The sequence below is a fragment of the Sander lucioperca genome, chromosome 1 (assembly GCF_008315115.2).
Source record: "Sander lucioperca isolate FBNREF2018 chromosome 1, SLUC_FBN_1.2, whole genome shotgun sequence".
In the NCBI taxonomy this organism is placed as follows: Eukaryota; Metazoa; Chordata; class Actinopteri; order Perciformes; family Percidae; genus Sander; species Sander lucioperca.
In genome coordinates, this window is record NC_050173.1 from 37,213,408 (window position 1) to 37,229,108 (window position 15,701).

General features: G+C 41.1%; 1 protein-coding gene across 2 annotated transcripts in view; it reads right to left on the reverse strand.

Annotated features, from left to right (window-relative positions):
• nlgn3a (neuroligin 3a) overlaps nt 1–15,701 on the reverse strand; it is a 128,196-nt gene that overhangs the window by 68,227 nt on the left and 44,268 nt on the right. For both annotated transcript variants that reach the window (XM_031319730.2, XM_036003638.1), the window contains one exon: nt 12,107–12,256. In XM_031319730.2, coding sequence (XP_031175590.1) covers nt 12,107–12,256 — 150 coding nt within the window. The remainder of the gene's footprint in view (nt 1–12,106; nt 12,257–15,701) is intronic.

A 15,701-nucleotide genomic window follows, 5' to 3' on the forward strand; every position in this document is an offset into this window, starting at 1 on the left:
TTCTGTTCGATAAGGCTGTTACCTGTACGCATTTTGCCCTGAGGAAGAAAAAGCGCCTGTGTGTTTTTTGGTTGTGAAGTTAAAAACCCCTCAAGGACAAATGCACTAAGAAGAAAAGCAATGCTGCCATTAGGAGCCCCATACTCCCTCCTAGAGCAGAGCATAAAGCAAAACAAAGCATTCAAGCAATGAATCACCACAGATAGATCTTTCAGGAGCCATAAACAAGAAGCCCAATACAAGTTGGGAATAGACTAAAGTTATAAAAGTCTCAGAAATACAAATATTCACCATCAGGTATACAATATATCTTGCTTGTGCCATCTCCTGACAGAGTGATATTTGTTCAAAGACTTTGTACAATTTTCATTTAATTGATTTTCAGTCCAGGAGTCAATATCTGAGTGGAGAAACAAAACAGTAATTTGTAATGTTTTTTTATGTGGCATTTTGTGCCCCTCAATGTACTTTAGATTGTAATGTGAATGATTTTGCCTTATTTAGTGCTGCAATTTAATCCATTTACTCTAGAACTTGAGTCTACAACTTTTCAGATATGTTCAGAAATCTTAGTTCAGTATTTATGTAGTTTAGTATGACCCAGGGGGTACGGTAACACATAAATTATAACAGCTACACATTCCACGATCATGATGTTATATAGCTAATGTGTTATGCAATGACACATTAAAGGTTGAGGGGACCTTCAATTTATATCCTTGAGAAACCAAGGTCATTTTGCAATCGCTGGGCAATAAACCAGTCCAAACACGGCCAAGTATAGCGGGTCACACAAAAGCCCCTGTTGCTGTGAATATATTTAGGGATTTACTGGTGTGGCTATTAAGAGGGCATCTGGCTCTGAAAGCAAAGGCAAAGACCAGCCAGGGATTCACACAAAACTATTTGTGCAAGTTTATAGCCTCTGCCACAAAAACCAAAGATGAAAGAATAGCTTAATCACTGCATTGGCAACACCTGCCACTGTGCACGCATTGCATTATATAGCCTGTTGGGTACTTTGAGTCTCACACTCAAATACAATCAATTTAACTACTTGACTACTTGAAAATATGAAAAAAAATTGGCAGCTAGTGGCATACCTGGAATTTGCAGCTCTTCCCCTAAATCAGCATTAGGTCAGATTGTGCTGAGGAAATGCCATCTCTTGTTGCTATACCATGCCATGTCAGTGTGAGCGACATAGCTGCTCAGTACATATTAGTCTTTTGTCTTTGAGGCCCCACTCATATCTGTACTCGCAAAAGCTTCATTTTTGCCTGCAACTGAATAAGAATAATGTTTACTCATGTTTAGGATGCAAGTTCACAAGAAGCACGTCTTCCATCACGCACAGTAAAGGTCAAACATCCATCAATAAAGACTCTCGACCACAAAAACTGACACAAGGTCGACATTTTCCTTCAGTGAACCGCCATTCTACCTGTGCACTTCATATCGCCATCTTTGGGTGAAGTGTTCCATTTTTACATGAGACGCTGCACAGGACCCCTTGACCAGATGAAAGCAATTGTCGGGTTAGCTCTTTGATGTCTTTGTAATGCATATTTACTGTTTTGGTGGGAGTACTGCGATCATCGAAACATGTTTTCATCTCAGGGCAGTGCTACAGCACAGCTTGTTTTGCATAGTGAAAATCACTACTGTACCGTAGAAACTGATTTCTTAATGTCACCGTTTTCTGAAATGTCAGGCTTATGAAATGTAATGAGCTTTGTTCCTGTTTCCATTTGTTGCAAGATGAAAAAGAAGGACAAATTCTCATTAAAAATACATCAGAAATGTGAGTTCAAGTCACAACATTGAGGGGGGGAATTTGTTGTTCATTCAGTGTAGAACATCTTTACACAACGCTGCTATGATTATTCTGAGCAGGTGGTTAGACTTAAAGAAACAGTACCTCAGCAACCCAGTCTCACGGCAGTTCGTGAAATGGTCACGTTATTTAATCTATTGATTCGTGTACACGGGCACATGTTTTTCGTTTTTTTCGTGGTGGCCAGCACGAAAATGTAAACTAATGTATTTCAATGGGAAGCATATTTCGTGATCACAGCACGACTACGGTAGCGAGTAGTATCAAATGCCGAAAATACGCGTAAGGAGGTTGGTTGGGGTGGTGGATGGGTCAAACAACACAGGACTTTCACCCAGGAGACCGGGGATCGTGGCCTGCGTGTGGCGTTTTGTTTCCCCGTTGTTGTGTTCCTAATCACAACCGTCACGTCTCCCGGCGTGTTAGGCGTCCTTTCCCCGTTCATCTTTTCCTAAACCCAACCTCCGCCATCCCGTTATTGTCATGCATCCCCCGCGGCCGTTTCCCGGTGTGTGACGCGTCCTTTCCCCGTTGTTCTTTTCCTAAACCCAACCTCCGCCGTCCCGTTGTTGTTGTTGCTCGTCCCATACTCCTCCTAGAGCAGAACATAAATCAAAACAAAGCATTCAAGCAACGAATCACCACAGATAGATCTTTCAGGAGAAATACAAGTTGGGAATAGACTAAAGTTATAAAAGTCTCAGAAATACAAATATTCACCATCAGGTATACAATATATCTTGCTTCTGCCATCTCCTGACAGAGTGATATTTGTTCAAAGACTTTGTACAATTTTCATTTAATTGATTTTCAGTCCAGGAGTCAATATCTGAGTGGAGAAACAAAACAGTAATTTGCAGTTCCCATTACCCAGACTGCAATGATTTTTATGTGGCATTTTGTGCCCCTCAATGTACTTTAGATTGTAATGCGAATGATTTTGCCTTATTTAGTGCTGCGTTCGGTGTGACGCGTCCTTTCCCTGTTGTTCTTTTCCTAATCCCAACCTCCGCCATCCCGTTGTTGTTGTTGCATGTTCCCCAGAGACCGCGGATCGTGTCCCGGGGTGTGACGTTTGCTTCCCCCGTTCATCTTTTCCTAAACCCAACCTCTGTATAGATGGTTCCCATTTTGTGCTGGCCACCACGAAAAAAACAATGTTGTTGTACATGAATCAATAGATTAAAAATAACGTGACAATTTCAGGAACTGCCGTGAGACCGTGTTGACCTCAGAATGTTTTGAAGGTATTTCATATATCAGCTGTTCAACATATCAAAACTGGTTATGCTTCATAGCAATGGAAAATTGAAAAATTAATTAAGCATTGTGTCTGTCAGCAGTGGGGTTGGGCTGACCATGTCAAAGTTGGAATTGAGTCAGTATCCAAATAATTAGCCCAAATACTTGTTTCTGAGTGATCAAAGGTAAATAAAAAAGGAGAACCTAATAGACTACTTTTATTCTGCTGCCTCACTGTGTTCATATTTCTCTTTCTAACTTAGTAACTGTGATTTTTCTGCAGATGTAGCCAATGAAACTGAATGAAACAAATTAATTATCTACAGCTGTGAGCCACAATATCCAATATGCAAAACATCATGTTATCTTACGATATTTAAAACTATAAAAAAAAAAAAACGCCGGAAATGACGACGTCTTGTTTTGTGGTCGCATTGCTGTCGGTGCTACGTTCAAAGACATTGCATTTCCAGTGCCTGCTTCTTATACATGCCATCGCAGGTTTTGCCAGTTAGTTGCTTTTAACGTGAGCTAGAGGTTGTACTGTAGGAATTACTCGGTTTGCATTATCAGTAAGTTAATTAATACAACTATGACGTGACTGCAGGAGAGTGAACAGTAATGCTTGATTACATGTGTGCATTCTTTCCTGTGAATCTTGTTTGTGTGTAGGTAATCTGAATGACGTACGCTACCACTAACAATAAAAACTACTATATAGCGAGGTAATTATGGAATGTAAATTCATTGAATGGCTATTGCTAAAATACACCAACCATAAGTATCAAAAACAGGGTTTGATTTCCTGAAAATATTAAGGATTATAACTTTACCTATATTAGCCTTTTAAGCTTCAAAATGTCAGTCTATTTATATTGTTTCATCAATCAGACTTTATTTTTTTATACATAAGAATGTAGCAATGGTGCAATCTGGGGAGATTGCCTCCCTCCCAGCCCCATTAACCTACCTATCCAACCACCCCTAAATTGACAGAAATTATGTCATTCAAAACAGGAACAAGCTGAACCAATGTCTTGTTTATTTGTTTAAAAAATAATGCATGAAGGCAACTCTGTGAGGAAACCCAGTTGGAAGTTGCAGATTTTGGACATTCCCATCAGTGTGTGAAAACACAATTAGTCTTGATTGGTTCCCTCCCTCAACAACCGACTAAATTCTTTCAATCAGGGAGGTATCCAGCATTTGAAACGGCACACTCTCTGGATGTGGTGCGCTGTGGCACTGTGAGCTAATCAAACCACAGTGCCGCAAACTGCATCTGAGAACTTACTTTATATAGGATTTAATATAGAAATAATTACTATAAAGTTCTTTTTTCATCAAACAACATAATCAAAAACAATTTAATGAAAAGAACACAACCTATAAATGCTTGAGCAGTGTTATATTTAAAAATCATCCTAAATGAAGATTCGAGGTCCTGCTGTGGAAGTGCTGTTCGATACAATGGCTACATTATTTCTAGGTCGATTATTTCGAGTCCTACTCAGTGTTATTCCCCTTCAGTTTTAATCAATACTTTACAAGAGTTTTAAGCTAGAAAGGAAACATCTTCTTGGACCGTGAAAAGCCGAGCACTGGGAAACAATAGGCCCCATCTCAGTCCTGTCTTGCCGAGCCAGACGTTTGTTGCAGTGTGTCTGGCAAGAGCAGCTTAAGAGTTAATTTCCTGGCAGTGATTTGTAGGAGAGCAGCATCAACAAGCTGCTGCAGACTGGAGCATGAAAACCATTACTTCAATCCCTCACTCCCTGACATTAATAGGATGAATAAATGTTTTTGTTCCCTGCTTAATTTGGATGAATTCATCCAAATGAAAATAAAAGCAAGTAAATATCCATCTCAGCTCCTCTTCTGATAATAAAAGACAAAGAGAACTTACTCTGCCTTCGCTTTTTCTTCCACCTACTGTTTGAGAATTCCTCCGCTCGGCGCCAAGCTCATATATCAGATGATAACCGAAATGACTGAGACTGGGAACACTTACTGAGGGAGGCTCTTTATTTTAAGTCAATTCACTCTTGCCACACAGGAGGTTGTCATCCCAAATTGTATTCCGTAGTAACTCACAGAGCGATTTTTGTGATCCCAGACATCCAATGTGACAAATGAGATGCACCCAGACAGATTATATCCTGCATATGTACTCGCAGTAAAACAAAAAAAAAAGTAATTTCCATGCTCATTTTATGAAAGCGGTGCAATAAAATCATGGAAGCAGGAGCATTTTGCATCAAAGAGGAATACACCACAACAACATAGACCCCACTTACACTTCATCTGTTTTGGACACTAAGTGTCCAATTCATCCAAGATGCATTCAAGAGGGACTGGTTTGAGCTGCTAACGAGCACACGTTATTCTTTTTCTGGTATTTTTGGCAGTTACCAAACAGCTTCAGGTACATTACATGTCCTTCTGGACTGGAGGAGGGCCGACCCTGATGTGCCTGTAGTCCGGGATAAACACGGCAATCAGATTTGTGATCTGGCCAACCGAGAGGCAATATGTGTATAAACAATTGTATTAAATTATGGACTTTGGATAAAAGACACTTGAAATGACAAGTGTAAATGAGGCCAATGGTTTTAAACCTCAAAAGTATCCAGATGACATCCTATAGTATGACTAATTAACCAACATCTTGCAGAATACAGTGTCTGAGTCAGGAGGCAATGAGCACACTGCACTGTTCAGCTCTCAGTGTAACTCAGCAGTAATTCTTCAGTCAGTGAAAAACAACTATACAAACTTGTGTGATAGACTATCTTTTGCTCTGCAATATTGTTCACACACAGCCACACATATCCTCTGCTCCCCAAATCCCTGGCTGCATTACCAACAGACACCATTTTTAGTTTCGGAGAGGGGCATAAGAGAGAAAGGCAGAGTCACTTACCACACACACAATAACTCTGACAATTGAACAAATCAATGCTACAGTACATCACCTGCGCTGCTGCTTCAGTGCTGCACTCACGTACACTCATACAGTGGGTTTAGGTTATTTTGATTGGATCTAAAACTATTCTTTTGAAGGCCTGAATAACTTGGGTGGACTGAGTCGACAGTCCATAGCTGTGACGGTCCCACTATAAAATGGCTGCGATCAGAGAGATAATGGGAGATAGACATCAGAGGTCACAAATAAACCCTGTGAAAGGTGAAAACTCTGCAGACTGTACTTGACCATTCTCCTTTTTGAAGAGAGGAAGAATCTCACCTTGCGTTTTGGCAAGAGAAGCAGCCTTTGTTAATTTTTAATGCATTTGGAAACTAGTAATTAAGTCCCCCCCCCAATGGACTGGGAAATTGACATGCTCTGGAGAGCCAGTGAGTAATTGTATTTGTAAAGAGCAGTGATACAAGATACTCCCCTCTGACTGGGACTCATTACACATCATTAGAGAGGCGCGGCAACTAGGCACATGCACATGCACCACACACACACACACACACACACACACACACACACACACACACACACACACACACACACACACACACACACACACACACACACACACACACACCCCAATGAGCAGAAATCCCAACACTGTTTCTCTTTGGCAAACAAACTCTGCTCTTCAGATCCCCTGCCCCGAGTAGAGTGTGAGTGTGACAAGTCCGAACAGGACAGTCCGGACAGTGTAAAACTCTATTCTCCATATCTCATCTGGTGACAATCCTACGTGGACCGATAAGTAATTAAAGATTAAATCTAAATTAATTCTCATTCATCAGAATAGTGAAAGGTTCAGATATGAAAGTTTCCAAATGGAGCCTCGTGAGAATTGTGGTCTACCCTTAGAAGCAATAATTACCATTTCAGCAGCGCAAGGCTAAAAGCTGCAGGGGGATGATAGAACGGCACTGGAAACTTAGTGGACTCCTCTTTATTTGCAACTGGAGTGGCAGCGACTCGACACATTTGGGTCTCCATGTTACCTCGTCTTTCCACAGTATTTCTACTCTCCTTTTTTCTCTCTGGGAGTGTTTGTGTTTCCACTGTGGAATCTAAAGCCACCATGCACATATTATTAAACCACGCTGAAATATAGACTACATCCACTGCGGCCTGTCTTTTGGAAAAACACCAAACAAATGCTAAATCTATATTTCATAACGCACTGAGCACCATCTTTCAATAACTTTGCTCCATTTGAGTGAATTGTTAAAAAGCCCTGTAAAGCTGGAAATAGTGCTGCTACAAATGGAAGAACGAAAATGTAATTAATGCAATAGATAAATAAAATGTTCATCACTGACATGTACCAAGGTTTTGGTTGGTTGAAATTTGCCGAGGAAAATGTTTTTCAATGCTTTCAGTGCCGATTTGTTAGTGAGGGTTGTTGTTTACTGAATATTTTGGGCCTATTGTTTCTGTGAAATGAGTTAGTTTTCAGATTGTTTTTTGTGTATTTCATAGGTGTTTACTGCATTATTAATGCCATATTCAGATTGCCCTGGGACGGTGGGAGAGCTATATCAGTGTCAGAAAGCGTAGTTTGTTGCCTTGTCTGCTTTCGCTTTAAACTCATTATCTTGTCTAATTCTCTTTGCCTCCATTATTCCCTCATCCCTTTAAGCAGCCTAATTAAATGAGCTTTCATTTTTTCCATTAATACTTATATATTTATTTTTTTATTCTGCATTTCTACATGTAACTGCGTCACCCAGCGTGGCATCTAAATTACAGTTTTTTTTCTTCTTAAACTATTTAAATGAAGGGAGTCCTGCTGGACAGTACTTGAGTTGAAGCCACAGAGGAAGTATAAATTGAAGTATTTGTGCTCATCTACTGTACAGTAGCTGTCGTATGACATGATGTTACAGTGCAAGTGTAGAGCTTTCAAATCTGTGTGCAGTGGCTAATGTGCAGTGTCCAATACACACAGCTAATCTACTCCACTTAATGCTGTCTAGACAAGATTAATGCTCAAACTGTATTCTAAAAAAACTGCAAAAAAATAAAGACATGTAATTGCAATTTCTCATGTTTTGAGTATTGCAATTCAAACTTTATGACTGAAAATCTTCAGACAGCTTAGTGTTAATTAGAGCATCATGGTCTGATTTCTCTCTGGCCTTGGTTTTATTTGGTTTATGAGTATGTCTGTAATAACAGTTTAAAGCCGTACCATGGGGAGATTATCAGACCATGCTACAGCGATGGACATTATCGCTCAACTACATGCATCACTTCTTCTCTGCTCATTTCTCAGAATGGCTGCTGGGGAGCTCACCAAGAGAGCTGCTTTGCGAACTGTGCATGTGTATATGTCTGTGCATAAATGTGTGTGTGTGTGTGTGTGTGTGTGTGTGTGTGTGTGTGTGTGTGTGTTCAAAACCACATCTGTATGTGTAGATTATTTTTGCTTGTGTCTCACTGTATGTTTGTTTGTGTGAATACATGCTTAGAGTACTCGTATGTGGTGTTTAAGGGTGTGTGTGTGTGTGTATGTGTGTGCATGCATATTAAATGACATTTAGTGAAATGTGGCAGCGAGTGAAGAAACATCTGACTCATAATTGAAGTGCCATGAAAGAAATATGATCAAGAATCTGTATTAGGTCTACGTGCTTAGCTTTAAACCAGCGGCAGCAGCACCATGCAGCGTGCACTGCCAGTGCTCCTACTACCTTACCACCCCGAAGGCTAATTACAACGCTCAAAATGATACTCCACAAAAATGACAGAGAAAAACACAGCGTATCTAAGGCGAGCAATGATGGCAAAATCGATAGGCTGTAGTGCTCTTATCTCCATCAAAAAAAAAAGAGTCTCAGGATGAATGTAGTTGTGTCTGCGTAATTCAACCACACCAGTCATCTCAATGTCCTGGAGGATAAGGCACCACTCCTCAGTCACCCTCCTGCTCTTGACATTAAGCTCTCTGGCCCCGACACACCAAGGCGACCGTCGGCCGTCGGTCCAAGTTAGGCCAACGGTGAGCAACCATTGCCCTAGTTCGTGCCGGCCTTCGTCGGCCGAACAGCCAATTCATCTGAATGGCTGTTCAGCTTGAAAACGTGTGATGAAAACAAACGACTGTGAGAGGTACACACAAGGCTCCTTATATTTTTTTTATCTCATCTGATCAATCATATGCACATAAGAGCTGTCAAAACTGGTCAAAAATGACGTTCAAATGTCACATTATGTCCATAAGATGGCAAACGTACAACAAGATATACATAAATACTTGTGTAGGTATATTTATTCTAACAATAACATGTCTTTTAAAAGATCTCTACATACCTACACATTACAAAATATACTAATGTTAATAAACTAATATCCTATACCGTGATATTTAAAATAAAGACCGTAATAGACCTCTCTCTCTCTATCTGCACCGCTAAACAATTAGCGCCATAGCAAGCAAGCTAGCTTACTAGCCAGCTGCAGGCCAGCCTTTAAATTAGTAAAATGTACTGTATGATGTGACAAGAGCATGTTAAATTCACATGCTCTTGTCACATCATAGGAAAGCACATTGCTATCGCCAGATGAGTGACATTTTTGTTTGGCTAATTTTCCGTAACCAGTGTATGATGAAGGCATGTTGGGTGGGTGAAATTAACAAGCTAACGTTGGCTAACGAGCCAGTGGCGGTTCGGTACTGTAGGGAGACTTCTTTGCCGAGAGGCAACAGTGAAGTGAAGTGAGTGAAGCAGAGGGACCGTAGGCTCTGTTCCGTTCTGCCGCTGATCGAACAAATGCTGTTTGTTTTGGGTATCATAGCAATGTTATCCGGTTTCCCTTGTTGAATGGGAGAGATATTTCCTCTCACGCAGGCGCAGAACGCACGTGGTACTTGGCTGTCGGCTGTACTCTGTGTGGCGACGACAGCCGACGTGAGGTGACGCCACAGTCGGCCTTCGTCGCCACTAGTTCCTGGCAGTCGGCTTGGTGTGTCAGGGTCTTTAGGATAAGGCTGGTCATATTTTATGTTTTTTATGTTTTTGCCTTTTGATCCCTTAAAGGAAACATATGCTCATTTTCAGGTTCATACTTGTATTTTGGGTTATTACCAGAACATGTTTACATGGTTGTATTCACCACCTGTCTAAAACGCTCCGTTTTAGCGCCTGTCTCTTTAAACCCACCTCCCAATAAAGCCCAGTCTGCTCTGATTGGTCGGTGTTTCCAGGTCTTCTGCATCTTTGCTCTCGGCATCTCTGCACCATCATTGCAGCTGGGGAATGACTTTAACGGCAGTGTAGCACCATTTTCTACCTATATATAGTATTATTGGGACATCACAACCATACGGAAGTCCTGACGGCTCATTTAAAGGCACCGTTTCTCAATAAGGGATGTGTACATTTCTTTGTGGATTGAGCGTTTTGATACTTTCACAGTATTTATACAGCACCTTGAGATGCTTTATAATAAAAAAAACATGGAAATCTCACTTTTTACAATATTGGACCTTTAAAACAAAGCAATGTCTAGTTATGACACCTCATCACAGATTGTATATTTCATACATTGTAGATGCCCGAAAAGGTAAAACTATTCAATGTTTAACAAAAACAAATAAAAGACTGGGAATATTTAACATAGCAGACATTTTCCCTTCTTCTTTCCTATCTTGTTAATCATCCTGTGACTGTTCAGATTCATTTATTGACCTCTTATGGGGCCCATATACATCCGTGTTGGGAGACACTGATACAGCTAAATAAATACTCACTAGCAAACCAGTGAATACTAAAGCGATACTATGAACTCTAAAAGGAAGAAAAAGTCATTTCCTTCCAAATAAAATATTTATACGTAATAAAACACACACAATTCCCTTCACTCAGGGATTTGCTGCAAGAGTATTACTTGGTCTCGTATGACCAGTAGTGTACAGTGGTTCATGCTAGCTGATGTTAGCAAACTTTAGATAGATATTGCTTTGTAGACAGTACAGTCAGGTTTCTACTACTTCTCTGCTGGAGTTACACTGCATTATACTGCTGTTTAGAAATACTCTATTTAATCTGCTGCTGAAGTGTCCCCAACAAATGCAATATTTACCTATTTTTGAGTAACGTTTGCCAAAAACTATAGTGCCCAGCTGTGTTAGTAAATTACTTACTTGAACTTGGAGCTTAAAATGGAATTATATATTTGTGACTTGTGAAGATTTAATTATTTACATCTTCACTTAGAACCAATACACTTGCAGCTGTGAGCAACATACAGTATGAAGAAGTCTGACAGTACTGAGAAACAGAGTTATCAATTGTAGGTTTTCAGATTTTTTATGGGATTTGTTGACCAAAGGAAACATAGAATAACACTTTATCACTCCTTTATCGCAGCCAGCGATAGTCCAAATCTGAAGCAATACTCTTAACAAGTATGTTGTTATATTCAGTGTTTGTAGTCAGTAAACACAAAAAAAATGTGAGGAGGAAAATCAGTTGTGTCAGAGAGATGGATGGAAAAGGTACAAAGCTTGGGTAGTGTGCTAACAAACTCCATTTTGTGTTGCTGCAGCTGTTTCCATGGAGCTCTCTCTCCCTCTCGTTTGCTCTCTCTCTCTGCCTATCCACTCTCTTTCTCACACACACACACACACACACGCAAGTGTCTGAAAGAGGATTCAGCTGTGTGAGTCAATCTGCAACCAAATGCAACTCAGAGAGAGAACCCCTCGTTCTCTCTAACAGACTCTTCTCCTCTCCATCTCTCCAGCATCACGCCCATCTCATAATTTTTTTCCAACCTCATTACAATAATTTCTTAATTTATTCTAAACCCCAGTCACAACAACAAACCCACATTCAGCACACTCAATTACTGTGATTTTGATACACGAGCACCACATCAACAAGAAGCACAGGAACCAGTGTTTTTCCCTCAGCCTTATTTTGAGTGTATGTGGCAATCAGCAGTGCTCATTACACCTAGCTGCCCTATAAAGATGGCACAGAAAAATGTCCTTGAAGGAGGAGGTGAAGTTAAAAAAAAAAAAAGAAAAGAAAGGGAAAGATGCTTACCGAGGACTCCGACACGATAGTTGAGAGTGATAACGATGACATTTCCATAGCTGGCCAGGACGCTCCCATCGATCATGTTGCCAGTCCCCTCCATATAGGATCCTCCGTGGATGTAGACCATCACAGGCTTGGCCCCAGTATCTCGTATGTCTGCAAGAGCGGCCATCATTAACACATTCACATTGTCGTCCACCCACTCCGATCAAGGGTCAGCTCAGATTCAGATACAGCAGATACAGAGCATGGTGGCCACAAACAGACAAGCTGACGGTCACCTCTCAGATACCAGCTGTAAGGATACAGTCTGCTGGCCTACTAATGGAAATGGAGGCAATAGCCTTACATGTCAGCTCTATGAGAAACAAATTAATGTCCACTCATTATGTTGAGTCCAACTCCATTAGAGTAATTGGTCATTTACCATATAAAATATGTATGATATAAACCAAACTATTAGGGTTGTATTTGGTTTCCAGTTGCCTTCCAGAAGGCAGACCCACTTTCCAATATAGACACGCAGGAAGCCATTAGTGAGAATAAAGAGAGAGGTACTCTGACACAATTTCTAAACAGGGAGAAGGCTAATCTGGCTTGACAGTGATGGGGAAAACGCACCGGCTAATTAAACAATGCTACCATGCACCTCCTTTTTACACAGGCCTATCTCTGGGCAACAATTTATTTGCACAGTCTTGCTTGGCATTGCAGACAGTTAAATTTGTGCTTCAGTTTTGGTAAAATGTTGTTTATTCTATTCCCGAAGCAGGGCTTGATATCCAGCTGGAGCAACATTCCAGCCGGATAAAGCACATCCAGAGGTAGAGGGAAGAAAAAAGCCTCTGTTTGAGGAATAGACTGAATTACTGGCTGGCTAGCTCGAGCTGGGAGACAAGACAAGAAACTCTCTCTCATTTTCACTCCTGCTCCCCCCACGTTCTGTGTAGCTTCTCGCCTTCCCCTCCCTCACTTTGTATCGCTTTCACTCACAGACTCTCCCCTGTCTCTCCCTGTTTCTCTCCCGCCTTCCCTCCATCTCTGTCCAACTCCCTGTCTCTCTTTTTTTTCCCTAAGCCCTGAGAGTGGTGAGAATGAGAAGGGGTGGGAGGGCAAAAAGTGAGGAAGACAGAGAGAGAGAGAGAGAGAGAGAGACAGAGAGAGAGAGAGCTAGAGAGAGAGAGAGAGAAGGAAGATAGAAAGAAAGAAAGGAAGAAAAATAAAAAGGAAAGAAAGGAATAAAGATATAAAATTAAAAGAGGGAAAAATCAAAAAAGAGAGAAAGCAATGGGCTCAGGTTTAAAAGGGTTGTCTTGTATTCTGGTTGCTATGGTGACTGAGAGCCAAAATTCAAAATCCTCAAGAACAGCTAATCGCAGACCACATCCTCCACAGCCCAATCTGCATCCATCTGCAGGCACTGCTCGTTGTTATGCACTCCATCACATTAGCATGCCTAACACCGAGGACAACTACTTAAATGCATTTTGTAGAGACACGGTTTTTCTGTAACCCCCATAGCAGAGCTCAGCCTTGATTCACAGGTTTTTTGTTTTTTTTTGTTATTCCCTTGGTTATTCATGGCCCTGTTACGTTTAAAAGCAAAGCAATAACTTGTATGTGATGTGGCCTTATTTATGGCTTTCTTTATCTTGCTGGTATCTGAGAAGGCTACACAGTGAAATGTGATTTATAGCTGACACTTCTCTATGCACACACTTATCTTAGACAAGGGGGGGGGATGCATGGGGGTGAGAACGCATGAAAGGTACAGTCTGAGAGGGGAAAAGAGGGGGCAGTAGAAAGGCAGAAAAACAGCATATCCTACACAAGGTACTCAAACAAATAGGCCACAGAAACAAGGAGAATGGCAAAGAGGAAGACGGAACAGGGGGCAGAAATAAGAAAAAGAGATTAGTCATGTCAATGTTATCAGTCACCTCTTTTGTTGATTCACATTAGGTCTCCATGACAACAGTTAAATGGCTTAGGGAGAGTGATACAAAACATTGCAGCTCCACTTGTTCTAATCTATTTGTTGACTTGATCTGATGCGGGGGGTGTCACACAGATGTGATATACAGTTCTCACAGACACTGATTTGTGTCAGAGGAGCATATAACAGATCCCAATTGGGACTTTGGTTCAAAATGAGAAATAAAAATCCTTTCTAGATACATCTACCTGTGGGCTGCAGCATGGAATTACTAGAGGTAATAAGGTGAGCAGCTCTTTTTAACCAATCAGATCAGAGCTTTATCGGTTGTTGCAGACGGCCTAATCTGGTGTAACAGGTGACTAACTCGAAAAAGCTGCCTCCTGATTCACTAACTTCTCAGAGGCAAACACATCATTACATCAACACAAATATTCACAGCATCACAATGTAGCACAGAGCTCTGTGCTAGAAAAGAAACAGAGATAGGTTCATTAATGCACAGACTGGTATATTTGCAATAAAACTCACATGCACAACGAATTGGATAAAAACACGAAACAAATAAACTCATTATGACAAAGAAATCTGTACGTGATAGAAATGCAGATGAAAGCTGATGTGTAATGACGAGTGAACTGAACAGAAATATATATGTATGTAACACATCATTTTCTCATATATTTCTCTCAATCAGATCATGCAGCATCTACAATACAGGGACTTACACTCCCAGCACATATCATACGAACAGCAAATAATTGTATCACAGTAGAGATAATAAATAAAAAATCAGCAATAAATAAATGAAAAAGTCTTCAGTTCACCGCACCGGCTTAAATAGAAGGTTTGGGCAGTCATACCTACAAATATATCACAGGGCATGAATTTTAGCAAGCCCGAGGAGCACAACCTTTCATAGGTGCATCACGGTGGCTCTGGACTGATTGGAGTGTCAGTGGGAGGCATGACTCAGGCCTGAGCTGAGCCTCTAAGCGTTGCTGCTGCAAGTGAAACCCACCAGGAGGGCTTGGAGCACTCGTTCCCTCCTCCTCTATCTTATTTCCTCTCCCTCCACTGTACCTCCACCTTTTTGTCCTTTGACTCTCACTCCATTGAAAACAGTCAGTCATATATCTGACGTTAAGCGCCCCCAGAAGCGGCCTTGACACTCTGGAGTGGGACAGGACAAAGGCAAGTGGAGATAAGTGTCGGTGGCATTCACTGTGTCAACACTTGGTGAAACATGGTGGCTGTCAGCGGCTATCAGTGAGGTCTGAGGTGGTGGGGGGGGGGGGGGGGGGGGACAATATCCTGATGTGGCAGGACATGACATGCACCCTACTGTAGTGCTCTTGTCAGGCCAAGCTTCACGCTTCACTCATGACAAGTCCATTACTGGCCATGTTCACATTTAAGAAGTGCATTTAGTTTAACTGGGGAGCTCCTTGCAAAACAGGCAGTGTAATTACACCAAATTATACAGCAGCTTGTGCTGTCGTACAAGTCACTGACAGTATTCTGAATGTCACCGAAAGTCTGCTTACTATTTGCTTTATACTGAATTAAATGAGCTAGCACTGTGTGTGACTGGGCCTCGGAGGGGAAAAAAAGGCTGAAGTGAAGGAACACATAGTAATAATGTTCCATTTTGGACTCACAGAA